General features: G+C 36.5%; 1 protein-coding gene across 3 annotated transcripts in view; it reads left to right on the top strand.

Moving 5' to 3' along the window:
• LOC148089167 (protocadherin-10-like) overlaps positions 1-18,665 on the top strand; it is a 28,463-nt gene extending 9,798 nt beyond the window's left edge. The window contains exons 4-5 of one of the 3 annotated variants that reach the window (XM_087803864.1): positions 11,724-11,884; positions 17,137-18,665. In XM_087803864.1, the coding sequence (XP_087659990.1) occupies positions 11,724-11,884; positions 17,137-17,190 (215 nt within the window). In that variant the 3' untranslated portion in view covers positions 17,191-18,665. Of the gene's footprint in view, positions 1-11,723; positions 12,194-17,136 lie in introns of those variants that run through there. The other 2 variants (XM_087803855.1, XM_087803846.1) reach the window with 2 other exon arrangements.
• Positions 18,666-21,455: the final 2,790 nt, after the last annotated feature.

Here is a 21,455-nt window from a genome sequence, read left to right as displayed (position 1 = left end):
AATGTCACAGGATGATAAAACATTAAAATGGACATACATTTATGTCTACAACTCCAAAAAGGAAATGACTTTTCTGAAAATAAGAATCCCAATCCCTTAGTTAAGTAAGTAATTTCTGTTGAACTATCACTTTAAAAACAAATATAAATACTATAAATATTTAGGATATACTGACTGTATTGCTCTATCTATCCATCCATCCATCCATCCATCCATCCATCCATCCATCCATCCATCCATCCATCCATCCATCCATCCATCCATCCATCCATCCATCCATCCATCCATCCATCCATCCATCCATCCATCCATCCATCCATCCATCCAACAATTATGCATTTATCTTCTTGATGGAAGATTTTTCGCACAATAACCAAAGCTACAATTCTGGTCTTTTATAAGCTAAGCTAGCAAGTATACCTTTGAGAAAAAAAAGAAAATGCAGTTAAACAAAATATATATGTTTACCAGTTTTAAAAAAAAATCTATTATTGTTGATGCTAACGGTTCTAAGTTAAAGAAATCGCAAATAAATGACACAAAATCCTGTTGGAACTTATCTGAGATGAGTTTGCTGCCCTTTAGGTATTTTTTATTTTTGACTTCCAGAGTCTTCACATTCACTCTTACACATTTATCCAAAACTTGAGCGAAAAGTTTTAGTTTTCGGCAGACTTATCTGAACCCTGAGCACGCTCAGACGTGACTGATTGATGCAATCGTTTCAAAAATATCCCTTTGAGTATCCATCATAGTGCTTATTAAAATACAGAAAGTAATAAATATAAATCTTTCAGGTCACAAAAAAAAAGTCTTTTTGATCCAAGTATTTGTCAGATTTTTCTTTTTTTTTTTGTTACATTCTCTCATCGGTTTAATCAGACCTGATGTGGGTGAGCGAGCGGGCGAAAAACAAGAAAAGAGAAGAAAGAGTAAAAAAAGAAAATAATCATCATCATCCGTCATCATCGTGTCTGAGAAACATTTGATCAGCTGCGTGACGGCTGGAAGACGGGAAATTATCATTATCCTGACGTTTGTTTTGGTGCGAACAACAGCCATGACAAATGGGACAATTAAGTCACTGTGGCAACAGAGTATTAGATGGCTGATTATGAATTAGTGGCGGGCAGCATGTTGCAGCTTCTCATGTCAATGAGCTGTCAAATGAATTTAGCAAGCTGTGTTTTATAGCAGCCTTTTTTCTTTCTTCGGTGAGAAATGATTGTAGGTGTTGAGAGACGACAGGGCTAGATAAGATAGCAGTTCATTAAAAGTTTGATGAATTGTGTTATTATTATAACTTATAACTGACGACTTAAGTCATCAGTTTTAATGAGCCTGTGGAAAAAAAAAAAAAAAGAGGATATTTTTTAGATGAAAATAAAACATTGGGACAGACCGCTAACTGCCCTGAATGCTTCATGTTCCTAATTGGAATCAAAAATCTTCGTCACGTTTTCAGTATTAAGCAAACATAATCCCCTTTATATACATTGTAACCTTAAAAACAAACAAAACAGTGATTCCTAAACGCAAAGCTAGCATATAGCATCCAATTTATTCACTTCGTATTGTGTTTGATAACATCAAAAATAATTTTCCCTTTTTTTTATATTCCATTAGCACTTTATTGTTGTATTATGTATTATGTTATCTATGAGCACTTATCTTGGGTTATTTTTCATTATCAAAATATGTGTTTAAATAGTGGCTTCATGAAAAAAAAAATATATATATATATAGATATATATTAGTGATGGGCCGATGAAGCTTCATGAAACAGTGTCATGTTATTTAGAGGTCAGTGGGTGGCGCCATCAGTTTAAAAATAATGTGATGTTTCTTCAGAACAGTTGTTCAAAATGAACGAAAATAGTACAGAGATTGCCATCTAGTGGACTAAAACATAATGAAACTGCTTCATGAAGCTTTATCAGACCATCACTAATATATAAATATATATATATATAAATATATTTATATGATTTGACCCTAAACAGATCTAGATATTCGTTTTTTTACTTTTTAACACACCAAAAAAAACATAACCAAATTAAGTAAAGTTTAACTCATCCCAATTCATCGGATGGTTTTTCCATCCCTGATTCAGAGATAAGTGTCGAAAACATCAAGACTTAAAGATGAATTTGTGAGAAACTATTTGGAGCAATTTCGTAACACGAGGGAGCACATTTGTCCTGAATGTATTTAATTCACTTCAAGTAGTTGTGAGTTTTAAGTCGGTTCTGCTCAACGACGAGGCTATTGAAATGCGGTTTGGATTGATGCAGAAAGAGGCAATGAAAACCTCTGAAATTAAGGATCAATGATCAGACAGAGACTCACAAAAAGAGGACGGGGGGGAGGCATTCATCACAGAGATTCTATTAGAGCAGCCATCTTAGCTCGGGAATCTCAAGCCAGCCATGTGGCAAACATTAAAAGTCCTCTCTGTCTGTTACAATTTCTTTTTCTGTCAATACTGAACATGTTGTGATCCACCATTTCTTTTAATTATTGAACCCTGGGTGGCGCTGATATACTCTCGCGAAAAAAAAAAAAAATGTTTTGCTTCCCCCCCTGCTGTTCAGCGCTGTTGTCCAAATATTGAGGCTTTTGTCTGATTTCTCTCTAGACCAGACATGGCAAGATTAAAAACAGAGGTAGTGCTACCTGAGGGACACTTTTGTTTGTATTATAAGAAAGAATGATGGGAGCGAGAGAGAGTAGAACATTTGATAAGAGGATTAAATGTCTGGGCAAATAACTGCAAACCCTGACAGGAAGCAGGAGACATAGCTGTCGTATATATATATATATATATATATATATATATATATATATATATACATGAGGAGTAAAAGTGTGAGTGTAAAGCATTTGAATGCATCCGTTAATTAGAGTTTTTCCAAAATAAGTCCAAAAATAATGTTACAGTTAAGTTGCACTGATAAAAGAAAGAGAAGTAAGATAACAGCAGCACCTAAGACCAATAATAACCGATAATAAAGAGCACCCATAATGCCTATTAACCGTCTCGTGAGGCAATTCAGTTTTTTCAAGCAGCATTACTGAGCGATCAAGAGACGCCAAGTGAAACAAAGAGCACATATTGGAAGCCCTTGTATGGTTGTTGAAAGAAATCGCTGTAACGTCGTTGTGAATTCGCTTCATAACAAGAGAGCTTTTTTATTTTTCCCTGGATTTTTCGCAGTGAACACTGGGTGTTGCAGTGTGAAAGTGATATTGCCGTGTGACACAGAGAAAGAAGTGAGTCTTTTGCCGAAGGTGCTCAAGCCTCACTTTCTTAACGTGGAGCTGGTGCCGTGTGCTGTTAAACCAAAAAAAAATACAATATCATACTTGAAAGTAGTGATGTGCTAATGAAGCTTCATGAAGCAGTGTCATGTCATTGAGAGGTCAGTAGGTGGCGCCATCAGTTAAAAAAATGATGTGATTATTATGTTCAAAACAAAGGAAAATAGTGCAGAGACCGCCATCTACTGGACTCTGAAAATAAAGACACTGCTTCAAGAAGCTTCTTCACACCTTGAAAGAGTGTATTATTTTAAGTGTAGTAACACAACATTTGAAAAAAAAAAGGTAATAACATCTATTTGAATTTTTTATGAAAATGTTAGATTAAAAAAAAACTACTGATGGAGCTTCGTGAAACCATGTTATATATTTCATAAGTCAGTAGGTGGCGCCAAAAAGACTGTGTGGTCACATTAGCCACGCCCCTTTTGCAAATGTAAAAAATGGATAATATTAAAAAAAATTACAAACTTATAAAACATTTCAGGCCGAGAATAGCTTTTCAAAGCAATATACTAAATAGGGTTGCTGCTTCGTGACGCTTCATGAAGCTTCAACAACATAATTCATTCATTCTTTGTCTACCGCTTTATCCCTTGCTGGCGTCCCGGGGAGACTGGAGCCTATCCCAGTATCATGGGGCGAGAGGCAGGGGACACCCTGGACAGGACAGTCTGTCGCAGGGCACACAAAGACAGACAACCATTCACACACACTCTCATACCTACTGTGGGAGGAAACTTGAGTCCCCGGAGTAAACCCACTCAACATTATGAGTTAGTATTATTAGTGTTTAATAAATGAGCATCACTACAGGTTTTTCAGGACTAAAATATATATTCAGAAAGGATTTATTCGGGTCACCTTGACCCAGAGATATCCCAAGGGATACCTCAAACATACTTGTTTTTTTTTGGGTCACTGGGTCACCTTGACCCAAAGCTAACACAAGGGATTAATTAAAAAATTTATTCATAAATCATATTCAATGAAAGTAGCTTTTTTAAATGACGTTATTCATCACCTTTGTCTACCTTTTTTTTCCTGAGAGAACATGAATTTCTCTGGACATTGTTTTGGGACAGAAGCAGTCAACCTTACGTCAACAACCTCGAGTCGATGTAGCAGACACGGGTTTGCGTTGCGTAGAACTCTTTTTTAGCTGTTTTTGTTCACGTGTGCTTCCTGCCTGATAAGGTCATGACGCGAGAAGCGGCTGCTGGCAGTGCCTGTCATTGCCACTCACTGTTCTTCGGTTGTTGTTTTGTTTTTCTGCTGGCGGTAGTAAAGGTACTTCAAAAAAAGGGTTCAACAGCTACCGGCGCCCTCGCCTTTTTGCATGACTACTACAAGTATAGCGCAAGCAGGCACCAGTTGCTACAAAAAAAAACAAAAAAAAAACCAAACATATTTATTGATGTCTCTGTTTGTAAAAGAGTGCCGGCAGGCTGATATCAGCGCACAGTTTGAGACGTCCATGACACCGAGCTCGATGTGAAGTGAATGCTAAATTTACATATCATCTCCAGAGTACAATACACCCTTCTGTCTACTTGGCGTTGGACCGCGATATGAAAAAAATAAAAAATAAAGGGAACAAATTAGCTTTCTCTTAATCCTTCGATATTAACTGTGTATGTAAATGAAGTGAGGGTCTTTAGTTCCCCATCTGTGCTTCTCCCAGCCTGGTTATTTTTTAGTTACCATCCAAAGAAGAAAAAAACGTGTTAAGAACATCTTAACAGTTCGTACATTGTAGTGAGTACATTCATTTCAGAACGTCAGTCTTGTGACCAGACATTACTCCTCCTTTACAAGACCTCATGAATATGGATATAGTTCAGGGGGTGAATCAAAGGTTAAAAGCAAACATGTATCGCTGAAAAATACCCATTTGGATCAGTCTATCCGCCTATATATAGATCTTGGCGACCATCGAACGAATGATTCGCTGGAGTATCTGGTGCTGCCCACACATGTAAAGAGTGACGGGAACAAACTAACCTCTGGGTGGAAAAACAAGTGGAAGTGGAGTCTCTCTGAGAGCCGATCTCTCCGTCTGACCTGACATATTTATTTATGTTTTCACCCGAGAAGGTGTGAGAGACATGAAGTTCTCAGACGTGTTGGAAATGCGAAAACACTCAAGACTCGACTCCTACGATTATGAAAATGAGGAAAAACAAGAGAAATTTGATTAAATCTATCAAGTACATTTTGCAAGGAATTAATTATTGAAGCGCATAATGTTTTTTGTTTTTAAATATTTTTCAATTTATTTGGATATTATTGCATGGTTAATTCCACGAAAATAAATATAGGATGGGCTTGTGAAGCTTCATTAAACAGTATCATGTTGTTTAGAGGTCAGTAGGTGGCGCCATCTTTAAAAAAAATGATGTGTCATTAGAACAGTTGTTTAAAACAAAGGAAAATAGGGCAGAGACCGCCATCTAGTGGAAAATAATGACACTGCTTCATGAAGCTTCATCACTACCATTAGGAAAGTTTTTTTTCTACAATTTTATGCTAGTTTCAATGCTTTTTTAATTAAAGTAACCTTAAACGAAACAAGGACCTCAACGTTAAAAAAAAACGTGTTCTGAATGAAGTACCTTTCACACAGTGATAATCAATTCAACAGATATTTGATATTTATTTCTCTATGTACGCCCCAATAACACAAATTAGGGACCACTGCCCGAAACAACAATGTCTGTAGTGCTGCACTGGCACAAAACATTTATTTTTTATTATTATTATTAATTTAATTATCTTCATAATAACAGTATTGACCCCTAAAATTCCCTGCAGCGTTTTTTTTTATTGCATGTGTTCTTTTTGACTATTCATTATATTTCTAAGTTTTACCTTTGAGCACCATAACAAAGGATCTCAAGGTGACTTTGTAAATATATATATAGCAAACACACCTAGACTTCAGAGGTAACACACAGATGGAAAGAGAGTTGCTTTTTTTCAGTTGGCTGAATATATTATTATGTCCAAGTTTACTAGACTAGTGGCTTTTCCTTTTTGTGTATCTTTTCTTTTAACTCCATAGACAAACAAGACTTTCGTCTAAAGTCAGAAATGATCTTTTTTTGTGTATTTATTTTTAATCTCTCTACCAACACTTACTGCTTCATTTCAAAAATATATTTATATATATATTATGAGTGATTTAATCGGGGGCCGCACTATATGCAGTTATGGCCCCTCAAGCTAAAAGAAAGAAGGGGCAAAGACGAGGATGAAATATTTAAAATCAGCAAAAGGAAAAAAACTAAAAAGAAAAATTCTTTATTAATAATTTCATTATTATTATTAGTGTGTTATTTAATTTGATAATATCATATAAAACCACAGACTTGGCCTCTTTTTATATCATTTTTGAGTGAGTAAAATGTACAAAAAGAACACATGTTCTCAGTATTATCTTGATCTTTAAAGTATATACTTTTTTGAGTATTGTTTTGATTGTTAAAGCGCTTTGTGACCCTGGTCTGGTAAAGCGCTATATAAATAAATATTACTTACTTACTTACTTACATGAAGGTAATAAAAAGTAATTTAAAAATACAGTTTGAAAATCAATTGTATTTACATTTTGCTTTTTGCTTTTTTGGGGGGTTATGCAGAGACAATCTTTTTTTTTTTTGAAAATCACAATCCTGTGCATTTTTCTACATGGTCAGCCTTGTCTTTCTGTCAAGAGTCAAACTACTAATGAATAATATACAATTGTTACTTATCTTTCTAAAGCGTTTCCACATGATTCATCTCATGGCTACAGTGCTCGCCTAAATACAGACAAAGGGCCGCATTCTAGCCTCACATATCCAGATAAGAATGTATTGATGATTGAAACGTTTTAGTTGTTTTTTTTCAATACCGGTCGTCCCCTCACATATCCGATCCTAAGCCATTCGTTCTCCGCCATCACTGGTCACTGCCCCATCCATCTGCTGTGGATTGTGTTTATCTCCCCTCCCTCGTGCCAGATGCATCTTGCTGTTTCCCCTGCTGTCTTGAAAGCTGTAGTTTTTTTTAGAAACAGTCGCGACTCCTTGGGAGACTACGACACGCCAGACTAACCCGGTGTGACGCCAGACCTGGCGTCACTTGAACGCCCGTGCCTTGCACATTAACGGCCAGGAGGAGGCAGAGCGGTGTGGGACGCACTCAGGGAGCGCAGACCTCCCCCAAACAGCTTGTTTTATTTAGGAAAAAAAAAACATTTGCATCCAAATGTCGAAGCTAAAAACAACAAGAGACACATCAAACAGACAGAAAGAAACAAGAGCCACTTGGTCGAGATAAAATCCATTTGCACAGCACTGCATGAATTAAGTTATAATCACTAAATCTAATTTATTTAGAAGCTCCTTAGCAGTTCATAAAAGAAGATGTAATGACTGACTCTCCAACTGTTCGAATAATGAACATTTTACTTCCCTCTCTTGCTGTTTCCATCTTTATTTCCTCAACGGCTGCGTATCAGTTTGGTTATGAAGCCTGGATAATTTCCATTTTTGTATTTAATTGAACATTTAAAGTGTCTGTTAGTTAGCGTTCACTGATTTACGACTCTTACCGAGCACCTTCCTCCGGACTTTTCAATATCATGGCACCTGTTTATATATAATTGGATCCATTAATAATACAGAAAAAAAGAAAAATACATAAAATACATTAAACGGTTGCAATTCCTGCGGTTTCGCATCGCGACCCATTCAATTTAGGAAATCAGTTCTAGAGGTTTCCTGTGAAGGTCTCCTGGAATGAACCCATTTTTCATCCTGCTCTCTCCACTGAAATCCCCCCTCAAAGCAGCATCTGAGTGTGTGTGTAGGTGTGTGTTAGTGTGTGTGTGTGTGTGTGTGTGTGTGCTTGACCTACTTTAGCAAACAATAAGGAACAACGGTCAGTAGTTTCAAATAATTAGATCAGCAGCTCTCAAGAGGGGTCACGAGGGTCCATGAGCATCTCCTCAGCTTGACTAGTAACAGCTAATAAAAGCAAATGATGTGACATCGGTCTCGCAAATTACACGACTCAGCGTGTAAAAATAGGCTGATTATAATAGAGCACACGGGAAAGTGAAAACACGCTGAAATGTTTGGGTATTTAACCTCGATACAGTTATAGTTACAGGTGGTTCAGCTAGTTATTTTTCTTCAGAAAAAAAACCTATTACGTACTATTTGAAGTTAATTTATGATTAATCTTCATGTAAGTATATCTAAGGCAAAGTATTAAGGACACTATTTAATTTTATTATGAGATTAAAGTCGTATTAAATACTTCATTACGAGATTAAAGTTGTAGGAAAATACTTTATTACAAGATTTAAATCAAACAAAATACTTAATTTCGAGATTAAAGTTGTAGGAAAATACTTTATCATGAGATTAAAGTCGAAGAAAATACTTTATTACATGATTAAGGTCGAACAAAATATTTCATTACGCGATTTGAAATGTAGGAAAATACTTTATTACGAGATTGAAGTCAAACAAAATACTTTATTATGAGATTAAAGCCGTACAAAATACTTTATTATGAGATTAAAGTCGTACAAAATACTTAATTATAAGATTAAAGTAGTAGAAAATACTTTATTACGAGGTTAAAGTCATATGAAATACATTATTAAAAGATTAAAGTTAGACAAAATACTTAATTATGGGATTTAAGTCGTATGAAATACTTTGTTATGAGATTTAAGTCATACAAAATACTTACACTGACTTACACGAGATGAAAGTCAGAGAAAAATACTTTATTACAAGATCAAATTAGTCCAAAATGCATTTATTATGATATTAAAGTTGTAATGAAAAAAAACTAAAAATTATTTGAGTGGCGCTTATACTTATATGAGTGTTTTTTTTTTTTACTGTTGTATTATTTATAAGGGTTGAATTATTCTTCTTCAATAATGTAATTCAATAAATGTAATATTGTAAAGGCGAATGTGTTTTCATATAATGAAAAAACCTCGATGAATCGAATATATTTTCACATATTGTTTGATTTCTCATCGTAACAACATATCTACTGATGCATGAAGTGCACAAGGGCCACGATACGAAGCAGGTCAGTCTAGTAATATATATACAGTGAGTGGAATCTTTGATTTAAAAAACATTCTCTGAAGTAAACCATCGCTTTTCACACTCTCAGCTCTTTTGAAAGATTTTCTTCTTCATTTTTTTTCCTCGCTCTTCTATTCTCTACACTACCCACATCCTCACTTTGATCACACCATTGCAATTTCTCGAGGAAAAACCTCAAATCCATTCTGCACGAGGAAAGCGTAGCCGCGGGGTCTCATTATTAAGATGACTCTGTTCATGCCTCTTGTTTTCTCCTTTTCCTTTTTTTATTTTTTATCATGAAGCTGGTTCCATTCTTCCACGTTCTCTTTATTCACTTTGAAAGCGTAATTAACATGTCTGGGAGGCCTTTTGTACTGGTTGTATGTGTGTGTTTGCTTCTCTGGTGGATCATTCCAAGTGTTAATTCAGAGGTTGTTGCGTTTTTTTTGTTTATTTTCTATCTGTTGTTTTTGGCAGTTGTCTCTGCCAATTACACAATACGTCAGTCTGCACCAGGATGATTGACAGAGTGTGATCTGACAATCGTAGAAACATCTTTCCTGCGATAAAAAAAAAGAAAAGCTCAGACGTTTAAATTGGTGGTCGATTAAATTTCATAGCCACATACAGTATAGTCAATCAAATATGATTAACTTAAAACTAGTAGGGGGTTCAGAACGTAACCCCCAGAAAAGATTGAGGGCAAAGTTGATTATGCTATTTTTATATAACCACCCCAATAATTTGAATATATTCAAAGAGTTTATTTCCCCACATGGAGTTTAATATTCAAATTCCAATGTGTTTTGTATCATTAGAATTCAATTATTGTGTGAATACTGAAGGCTTATACACTGTTGAGATGCCATTTTTTCTCTTCTGACCTAAACTTTGTTCCTCATCTCCTCCTACCAATTTGATCAGATTTTAACCAATTCAACTTTTATCAATACCCGAAATATGGGCTATGTTCTAGCTTTCTTTTATCTCTTCTACTCTTTCTTCTAATCCTCTTTTTCAACCCTTTCATTCCCCATTCACTTGAATGATAATGATTAATAATTCTATCAGTGATTTTACTAATTCTGCTTCAAACAATAATTCTACTTTTACTAGTAATTCTACTACTACTTCTACTACTACTTATATTACTACTTCTAGTACTAATTCTACTACTGAATTTTCTTATTCTCCTTCTACTACTTATTCTACTTCAACTACTAATTCTACATCTACATCTAATTTAACTTCTACTATTAGCTCTACTACTACTAATTATATTTCTACTACTGATTTATACTTGGACTTTTACAACTAATTGTACTACTAATACTACTAATTGTAGTTCTACTTTTACAACCAATTGTAGTTCTACCTCTACGTCCACCAATATTACTTCTTCTACTCCCACTTCTACTTGTACTGCAAATTCTACTACTTTTTTCTTCTTTTTCTCCTTTTTCTTATTCTCTTTTGAATTATTTTTCTTTTGTTCACAACCTTTTTCGTTTTATTTCAACGTCTTCACATCAGTCTTTTTCCTTCATGACATCGTCTCAACTGTTTCCACACATTTTTAATTTGAATACTAATGCAATACTTTCAAGCGTTTAATTCACGCTGCATTTTCTTCTGGAAATGCAAGTTTTCAAGTTTAAATATATATTCTTATTATTTTTTGTTTAATTAAAGTAAATTTGATTCACAATAATTCCCAGGTGTTGCCAGAGTGTTCGTAAAAAAAAATAAAAATCACAGTAGCTTTTTGCCTGTAGCTGCTGCTGTGCCGCTGTCACATTTGTGGGTTAATGTGTTATTACGCCAAACGGGACTAATTATTGCAGGAAATGGGTTCGTCTGTCTCAGATGGACGACTAGATCAGAGTAATTTATTTTGTGTCGAGATGGAGGCTCGTGGATTCACGCTGAGTGTTCCTGAAAGTTTTCCCTTCGAAAAAAAAAAAACGACGACAAGATATTAGATGGAATCCCTTTTGTCTCTCAATTGTGAGCCTGTGGGGGTGAACAAAAAGAAAGGGGGGATGAGTTTCACGCCATCAGCCTGATTGCACATTTCATCCAGAATGAACGAGGAGAAGGAAAAAAACAAACACTTCGCTTCATCAATGTTGGTCTTGTCTGTTTGATGAATAGTTCTTGGAGCATTGTTTGCTGCTCGTGACACCGGCGGATGATTGTTCACTCATTTACTCTTTTCTTCTCTTTTTCTCTCCTCATCTTTTCCACTCATTCTCCATCCAAAATCTTTTTTTTCCATCCGTCTTCTCCTCGCCGCAGGTGCCGATCTGTTCTCCAACTGCACGGAGGAGTGTAAGGCCCTCGGCCACTCTGACCGCTGCTGGATGCCGTCCTTCGTGCCGTCCGACGGGCGCCAGGGGCCCGACTACCGCAGCAACCTCCACGTCCCTGGGATGGACGCCACGTTACCCGACACTGAGGTACCCGCCTCCGTCAACCCGTCCGACCAAGTCGCCGTGGCCTCGTCGGCGGCCTCGTCGGGCGATAGGTCATTCTCCACCTTTGGCAAGGATGGTCAAAGGTCACAGTCACACAGCAGCCTTCACCATCACCTTCATCCGCAACAACAGCAGTTCAGCTCCAGCACGCTAGAGAGGAAAGAGTATGATAGGGGGACGCTCCCGTACAAACCTACCTTTCTCTGTGAGTATCAGTATGAAAATTCTTTAGGACCATATGACTTCGGTCTGGTTCAGTACAGATACTAGAGAAGGGGACGAGACGAGCGATTTGGACTTAAAAATAAATGTATTTTATCTCTTCTGTTTTTAAGAAGATTTTAATTAAAATGTGGCTTATCTTCTGTTGGATTGTTTTCTCATGTTTGTTTTGTTTTTGAATTATCGTCATTATTATTATTTTTTTTGTCATGAGTTTTGTCACATGTGTAATATATTCTATTTCTAACTCCCCTTCTCCACAATCTGTCGACTATATAGACCCCACCCTGATCTAACATCTTGTCTGTAATGATGAAACGGAAGGAAATAAACTCAATTTGAATCAGACGTGTATCAATTTTAATCTTTCCCCTCTAAATTCCCTGGGAAATCCCCCCTTTTTCTGATGCTCTTATCAGTGAAGATCATTAAAGGAGCAAGAAAATGTCTCATTTACGTCACACATGTCACAAATATCCACCAATGAGTTCCATGAATGTATTTTAATTTCCCATTTTGATGTTTCCATCAACATTCCGCGATATTTAAAGGGCAACTAATGTGAAAACCTAACTCTCCTGACTCACTCACAAGTTTTAATCTTCCTCTCCAAGACACAGTAAGTCCCTCATCATGATGATGCTCCTTTTAAAGTTATTACTTTATGAAGTTCTTCCCTATCTAAAATCTGGGCGAACGAGAGGTTTCGAGAGCGGAGTCCATTATGACGTTATAGTTGCTTCACTCCTCCTCCAGCCAGCTGTAATCACGCCCGCTTTGTTTATACAACGAGTCTCTTGGAAGCGGAGACTTCCTGGATTTCTGACCCTGCAGTGGCGAATTCAATGCTTGACCAATCACAGCAGAGTGGGCGTGGTTTCGGTGAACTCAATTTCACCTTGAGAAGTGTTTTCAGTGGGCGGGGCTTTAGTGTATTTTCTAATCCAATTAAATGTATTAAAAGAGAGTTTTGTACAAACAGACACATAGTGATGAGTACAATAGAGGTTCAACATCTATTTAAGACACACTTAAATCTACACATTAGTTGCCCTTTAAGTCTATAAGTGTTGCTTGACAGCTTATTACTGAGCTAACCGTATGGGTTCACTGTGAATTTTATTTCATTTACAAGTCTATACCATCTTAGCTGAATAGCCAAACTATATAAATGCCAACATTTGATGTGATGAACTTTAAAAATAAAACATAAAAACAAACTAGAAATCCAATATAGATGCTCAGAATAAATAGCCACAAATGGTGCTCAGGTTGCTAGTTTGAATCCCCTGGTTTTTGGGATTGTTTTCAACACATCTGAGCAACACATAAACACAGAAGAAAACTATCAACACTTTTAGATGTTATCTGTTTATCAAGTAAAATTACTTTAAGTGAATTGAATTAAATAGGGTTTTCTTGTACAAAATTTCCTTGTAAAAAAAGTAAAAAGACATCATTTATTAAACTACATTATAGTTAATGTTAGGGGGTTAAATGGGTTGTGAGGTGAAAACCTATTTGGATGCATTTTAATGAAACATAGAATACACAGAACAATCTTCCTCTCTCTTTGCGCTTGATGGATCTACTGACTCCTTTAAGAAACATCTTAAGACGTTTCTATTTGTTCAGGCTTTTCCTTGATTTTCTGGAACTCCTGTTGTGTTATCAGTTTTATCTTGACCTTTAAAGTATATACTTTATTGAATATTGTTTTGATTGTTTAAGCGCTTTGTGACCCTGGTCTGGAAAGGCGCTATATAAATAAAAATTACTTACTTACTTACTTACACACACTCTGAATGTTGAATGTCAAGAGGTTAAACACACAGTGGTGGCAGTAGGCTGTAATGCACCTGAGCCAATCAGGTGTTAAGAATCCTTCTCAGGGTCACGTTTAATGGTGCTGCGGTTGAACCAGCATATCACAGACGACCACATTACCATCACCTTTTTTTTGTATGTCATCAATTTTATTTCCAAGTTAATGGACGACACATAAAAATTACTTGTCAACCAGATTGTGTTATTTATCAGTAATGAAAACGCCTAAAACACAACTTATAGGGGACAGATTTGGCAACAGGACATTGAGTTTGATGCATTTATTTTCTAAATCATCAATAATCTAATATCAATGAAATAGTAACGGAAATAATCAACATTACACTAGGTGGTACTCTATATTTTTTCTTGCTTTTTAGAACTATACCATTGAAAATTAACCTGAGTTTTAAACTAAAGGAGCCTCCTACTGAGCTCGCAAATATAAGTCACTACTTTCTCGAAGCTTCAACCGTCATTTCCTTAAAGGGCAACTAATGTGTAGATTTAAATGTTTTTTAAATTGATCTTGGACTTCTATGGTATCATCAGTATGTGTCTGTTTGTACAAAACTCTCTTTTAATTGAAATGTTTACATTTCAAAATGTGCTTAAACCCCGTCTACTGAAAATTAATATTTTTCTTGAGATTCAATCTGGTTTACCATAACCACGCCTACTCTTCTGTGATTGGTCAAATATTATGGTTTGTCACTATGTGTTATCAATCCCAGAAGTCTTCACCTCCAAGAGACTCATTGTCTCAACAAAGTGGGGCGTAATTACAGATGGCTTGAGGAGTAGTGAAGCCATTATTACACGATAATGGACTCCGCTCTCGTAACCTCTCATTTGCGGAGATTTTCATTACTTTATAAAGTAAATAAGTTCGAAACATGGTCATGAGGAGGGACTTGCTCTTGGAGAGAAAGACTTCAACATTTGAAACATACCAGTGAGTCAGGAGAGCTGAGTTTTCACATCAGCGACCCTTTAAAATACTTGTAGAATATCTCAATATGAAGAGAACGACATGCCAGACACAGATCGAGTGACAGGATCGGTGATGTCTTTTCAAGCTTAAGCCGACATGTTTTGATTTAAGAATTGATCGGTGTCCCTGACTTCACTTCTGGGTGCCGGCTGGTGCTAGTGAGATCTCAAAAAAATAGCAGACAAAATGAGTTTTTCTCAGCAGGGGTGTATTGGCTTTGCTCTGGAGGTTGACGGGTTGATACCCAGAATTTGAGCTATTTTAAGCCTCCCGGAGGGGATGTTTAGGAGCTTAAGGCGCGTGGTTTTATTGTAAATGTGGCATTATTCAAACTGATAACCGGGGAAGATGTTCTAAAAGACTGACATATCTAAATAGCCTTAATAGCTAAACCATCACCGAAAAGGTAAATAAAAATAAAGTGTAAACAGCCATACATGCTCAGAACTGCATCCCCGAAGGAAGGTCTGTGGATCAAATGTGGCGTAAAACCAAGAGCCTCGAACTGACATACGACATTCATTTTCTTAATGAACTTTACATGAATAATTTCTCCAATAAAATGTTTCCTTTGTGCATTATTGAGGAGCTCTCGGGGAATACCCAGAAGACTTTTAATTTGCTTTCCATGCTTCCAGTTTACATGAATATTCCATCAGCCCTGAGAGTAGCGGATGGATTTGATATACACATTTAGTAAGGAAGTAACTTTTGTATTAAGTCTACTATCATGCCATCATCCTCCACGATGCCACAAGCAAATTAAGGACTCTCTCTTAGGCAAATGGTCTAGTATTACATTTACCAGATGAAATATCTGTCATTTTTAATGTCAGTCGGGTCCTTGGGTTTATTTAGTAAGGGTCGGAAGAAAAGAAAATAATCTAAATTACCTAAACTGAAATATAACAAATAAAAAGTCAGTTCCGGCGAGTGATGGTACTAACAATTGCCGGCATGAGCTGAATTAATGGAAATCAGCTTTATTTAAAACACATTAAATATGTTTTACGTTTCATTGAAACTGGATCTATTTGGATTTTCAGCGATTGGGGATGGGGATGGGGAAGGGGGTCTTCTGCCACCATTTAAGGAGAAAGAAAACATCATTTACATCACACGAAAATATCCACCAATGAGTTTCATGAATGTATTTTAATTTCCCATTTTAATGTTTCCATCAACATTCAGCGATATTTAAAGGGGGAACTTAATGTGACTCACTCCCATGTTGTAAATGTTAAAGTCTCCCTCTCCAAGATTCACGGGGGGTCTTCTGCCACCATTCTAGCCCCCTTGCAATTAAAAGAGATTCAATTCTTCAAATGTATTATATATTACAATTGCGTAGAGTTGGACATATTTGATGTAATTAGGCGTCTTCTGCCCCACTTTCTCCCCTTTGACAATGAACAAAAGGAGCTGAAAATTCGAAAATGTCCTTTTTTTAAAATATTTTATACATACATTTAATACAAATTTGACACATTAATGTGTGTGTGTAAGCACAAGCGACAATTTTTTGGGTGGATTATGTTTGGTAAATGCTGTTGATTGTGGCAAAAGAATGATGTGACCAATGAACAGTACTCACCGTATGTGTACGATAATTTGATCATTGTTTGATTTCTTTGCTTCTGAAGCTTATCTGTGAAGGCAGAAACCATTTGTTCCCATGTGACATGTTTAAAGTACGCTGCTAAGGCAACGCTGATCTAGTTAGCTACACGTTCACACACAAAATGACATGCACACATTTACAGCAAAGTATGAAACATTTAGTCAACGCTCATACAAACGTTCAATTAAAAAGAACCAAAAAACTGTGGTCCGTTGTGGGAATCCTTTTGATCACAAAAGTTGCCCTGATAAAGATTTAGTGTTTAATCTCAGTTTGTTGATAATTAAAGACATAATTAATCCTCTGCTTACTTTCCACCCATGCATTATGTTAGTTCTACATTTCAAACATTTCTCTGTTCTAACTGATGGTGTGTAATACTCAATTCCCAAATTAGTCTCTGCATTATCGTAGGATGACCAGCTTTTTGGGTGTAAAAATAGCTTCACAGAGAGCCCTTTGTGGCATGTCTCCTTCAAGAGCGAGTGCGTCAAGCTGATTGTGTCAGTAAAAAAGCCTCATGGGAAACTTTTATATATCCTAATGACTGTATTCTTTCTGTCGTTTCAGCCGGGAAAAGGATTTGCTAGCTCGTTCCACGTGGACCTGTCAGAGACAGCTTGAAGTGTTCGTCTTAGACCAACGACGCTGAACGACTTTTGAACGTCGTCGTCGGCCATTGTACAAATGAAAAAACACGGGGAGGCTCTTTGGTACGTGACCAAAGACGAGAATGATAAACACGTGAACTGGCTGTGAACGCCAAGGCATCGGAGGAGCAATCCAACGCCTTAATCCGCTCAGCAGGACTGAGACAGACAATGTGAACTTTAGAACGTCTTAAGGGGGAACAAACCGCAAACAGGCGCTGATGGAATACAAAATTAAATGAAAACAACTGGACATATTTACTCACTGAGGAAGGGGTTTTTTTTTTGTTGTATTTTTTGACCAAGGAGTTGGCCTCTAGAGATCGGTGTGTGCCTGTTTACATGAAGCAAACAATATTTCTGTACAAATTTCAACCAACATCACACAGAACCCTGGAGCTATTTTCACAGTCACCATTAAGTCAACTGTACAGAGACTGTGTGAGGACGAGAACAACGAAAAAGAATACACTGGATGAGATTGTGTTGTACAGCTAAAGGACAAGAACGGAGCACCAGATGAAAATAGTTTCTTATACATTTGGTACCTCTGTGTCATTTTCATTTATGATATTTATTTCTTTTTTTAATGTGACGACTCACTTTGTTCCAGATCCTACGTGTGGTTACAATGTGGAGCCTTGATCCAGCAAAAGGGGTTTCTAAGCTCTTTTTTGAGAACGGGATTGGAACAAACAAACAAACCAGCTTCAAGAGTTCAGTTTTTCCAATAACAAGAGATTGAGCCATTCTTTTTTATTTTTTTATTTTCTCCGAACCCCATGCGGTGAAAGAAGAGGAATCCAACAACAGATTGTGGTTTCGTAAACAGCTTTCGGCCTATATACTTAAACAATCAGATGCATTCAGTGTTTTTATACATCTTTTTCTTTTTTTTTATCATGTGTGAAAACTGTTTACAGTGCTAATAAAATAAAACAAAAAGAAAAAAAAAAACAATATAAATAAATACAAAACTATATATACATCTATCTATATATGTATACAATCTACTTTTTTTTGCAAACTGTGTAACCATTGAGTAAGTTTCTACGCTGCATAATGTCACTCGTGCTATATTACAAAGTGCTACAAAAGTCCGTGGGAATCAAGTAACGCTTTGATGTGCAAACAAACGTTTAGATGACAACCGAGGTTTAGGTTGCTCATTTTTTTTGATTGTTACATTTCACCGTCCAATCACAGGGCTTTCTGCGTGTAGCGGCGACACTTTCGTGTTCCGGCCTGTGTTTCGACTTCATTAAGTAGGTGACCGTGTTTTTAATGTACAGGAAGAGACGGTAACAATTTGGGGGACCATCTTTACGGAGCTAGATATCAAAGGTTTTACAATCAAATGTGACCTGACATGTAGTTGAACATGTGGACACGGATACACACAAAAAAGTCAGGTAAAGCGGTGATAAATAAAAAGTGTCTTTAATGTTATTTGTTCTTTTTCTGTTCAACATTTACAAATGCCCATTAAAATGTTGCTGTATAAAAGAGGAAAAAAGGTATGTTTTGCTTGCATTAGCATTGATACACATTTTTACACATGCACACAAAATGAGTGATCAAAAGCATATTATTAGTCTGGAAAAAACCTTCTTTTAAATGGAGTTAAAACACCTGCTTTAACGCTTTGTTTTCTTCCTTTCCTTGGTGTCTTGTCTCTTCTTCAACAGATTTTCTATCACCTAAGTGGGTGCAGATATTATTTATTTTCAACTCTACACAGTCTTGTCCACCCTTCTCTTGTTCCTCCACATGTTTCTTTGTTTTCTTGGATCTCCAAATATTCCTAATAACCTTTTTCAATACCTTAAACTGGTGTATTTGCAATGGCAGGTGGGGTTTGTCGGTTCTCTCAACTTTGTATTTCATATTTAGTTAAACAAAAGTATTTAAATAACATTTTAGACAATGCTTTTTCAAAATGATGCAAGTTGGATGGCAATAAAAGTGCGAGTGACAGGGAGGCAATAGAAGTAATGGGCAGAGATTAAATGTGAAGAGAGTGAAACAGCTTCAAAAGAAGCGTAACAGTTTAAGGAAAACTTTATAGGACTGTGGCAGAGATGAAGACATTAAGAGTCATAAGATGAAATCTTCCCTTTCTACCTGACTTTAAAAGATTCCGATGTTCATACAGCAAACATTTAATCTGATCTGAGGTTCTCTTTATTTCAAATGGAGTGGTCCAATGAAAGCTAAAAGATGGCCGAAGAGGGTCGTGAAAGTTGTGAAAAAAATGGTGTTTCCAAAGGTACTCCGTAATACGTTTTTGCAGAAGTCTTTTAAAAAGCATTCGTTTCAAGTAGACTTTATGTTTTGTGAAAGGGACACATGGGAAAGTCTAATTGGTCTGTTCGCAGTGTGGACAGTTATTCTGCTGACAACACCACTGCTCTGCTCCATGCAGTGGCAAAGAATGCTGGTAATTTTTGTCAATATTTAGCGGAGAGTCTGGTTTAGAGCAAACTCTCAGGGGGCTTCATTGAGGAGACTCTACTTCTGTGTAAAGCTGAATCTGTCTTGCTTACATACAGCACACACAAATCATTGGCAGATTCTTTTTTTTTTTTTAGGTCAATAGGTTGACTCTTACCGCTGTCGCCAACCCATTCTGGCCAAAAGAAACGTCAGCATTCATCTTTCAATAGTGGAATTACCCAGCAGGGAGAATTTTCTCCTCGTCCAATCTAGTGTGAGAACACCCAGGGACATCGGTAAGCTGCTTACAGGTACCTTTGATTGAAGTGAGTCAAGCTGGTTTTATGAGTATTCATTATCCACTAATGATACCCTCAGAAGAAAAGGTGGAGACTGACCTCCAATCCAAAATAAAGCCATGAGCAGAGGCCAAGCTAAGCCATTCTTAGAAGTCCTTTTTTCCCAATGTCTCATATAACAGCTGTTCCAATCCATTTGGTTAACTTAATGTTTCTAACTGTATCTAAAACTAAACAGTGTAGCGGTCAAAACTATTCAAGAGAGGACGTTGCTGATGCTCTACTATTCCAGGAACCTGCTTTATAATTGTATTATTTTAGACCCTCATACATAAATTCTAACTACAAATCATTTGTTTATTCGTGTGGTTTTATTGAAGCACGTTATTTTATTGATTTTATCAACAGTTAAAAATATACTAGCAATGAAGTGAAATGTTGCTATAGAGGAAAATCAAAACGAATATATCCACAGTCTATCCATGAAAAATGTATTTTTTTTTTTAAATGAAGCTATCGCCGATTTAGTCTAGATGCAATCACTGTGCTCTACTTTCCGAAATTCTCTGACCTCAATAGCTCTTCAAAAATGTGGTGGCTGTCACTGTTCTTTCACGAGATAAAACACTGGCCTTATGTCTTCAATTCCACTTATTCCCTGCCGCATGATCCCCACATGGTCTGGCAGAAGTTCACAGCGAGAACAAATACTTGCGGGATCATTGTGAAAGGATATCCAGTTTCCCTGTGTGATGAGCGGGAAAAATGAAAACAAGTAATTGTTTGTTACAACGCATGAAAGTGTTTTTTTTTTTTTCGAGATGCATGCGACCATAGAAACTTGTTGAAACATGTGACAGAGCTTGTGACTCCATGTGTGGACAATCAAATACAACAGTTAGGACTGGAATGTTCACAGACAGAGATGTTGTTTATGAAATGGTACCACCTGGTATGGGTCGGAGCAAATTTGAATGTAGTAGAGTTCTGACTGCAACAACTTAGTGCCCCCCAAGACAGCTGTCAGAATGAGCTTGATCCTGGTCCTTTTTTTCCCCTCATCTGGAATCCAAAAATGTCGTTTAAAAACATGGAAGGTTGTCCAGGGTACACAGGACACACAATGTCACATAGTTTAATAAGAAAAAACCTCACAAGAAACCTTTGTGACACTTATGCTTTATAAATGAATTTGTAATAAAAAAAAATTAAAAAAATGAACACAGAGCAGAATGACATAGCCGATATGAAAACCTTTCATTATAATTTAGCTTCTCTGCAGGAATCTCATTAAACATGCAACCATCCATTTTATTCTACCTATTCCCAGCACTCTTTTGTTGAGTGGAGTGAACATCAACCAAAGTACAAATTGGAGCAACATTAGGTAAAACGCTTGTTTTACTGTGGACAGATTAGTAGATGTATAAATATTAATTTTTAAAAAAGGTTGAAGAATCATGTTGCTGATATCCTTTAGTTTCTACTGCTCAATCCTGATCAG

Source organism: Callionymus lyra, chromosome 1 (genome assembly GCF_982586985.1).
Source record: "Callionymus lyra chromosome 1, fCalLyr1.hap1.1, whole genome shotgun sequence".
Lineage (NCBI taxonomy): Eukaryota > Metazoa > Chordata > Actinopteri > Syngnathiformes > Callionymidae > Callionymus > Callionymus lyra.
The sequence above is the reverse complement of the archived record's forward strand: the minus strand, read 5'-3'. Positions and strand labels throughout refer to the sequence as shown.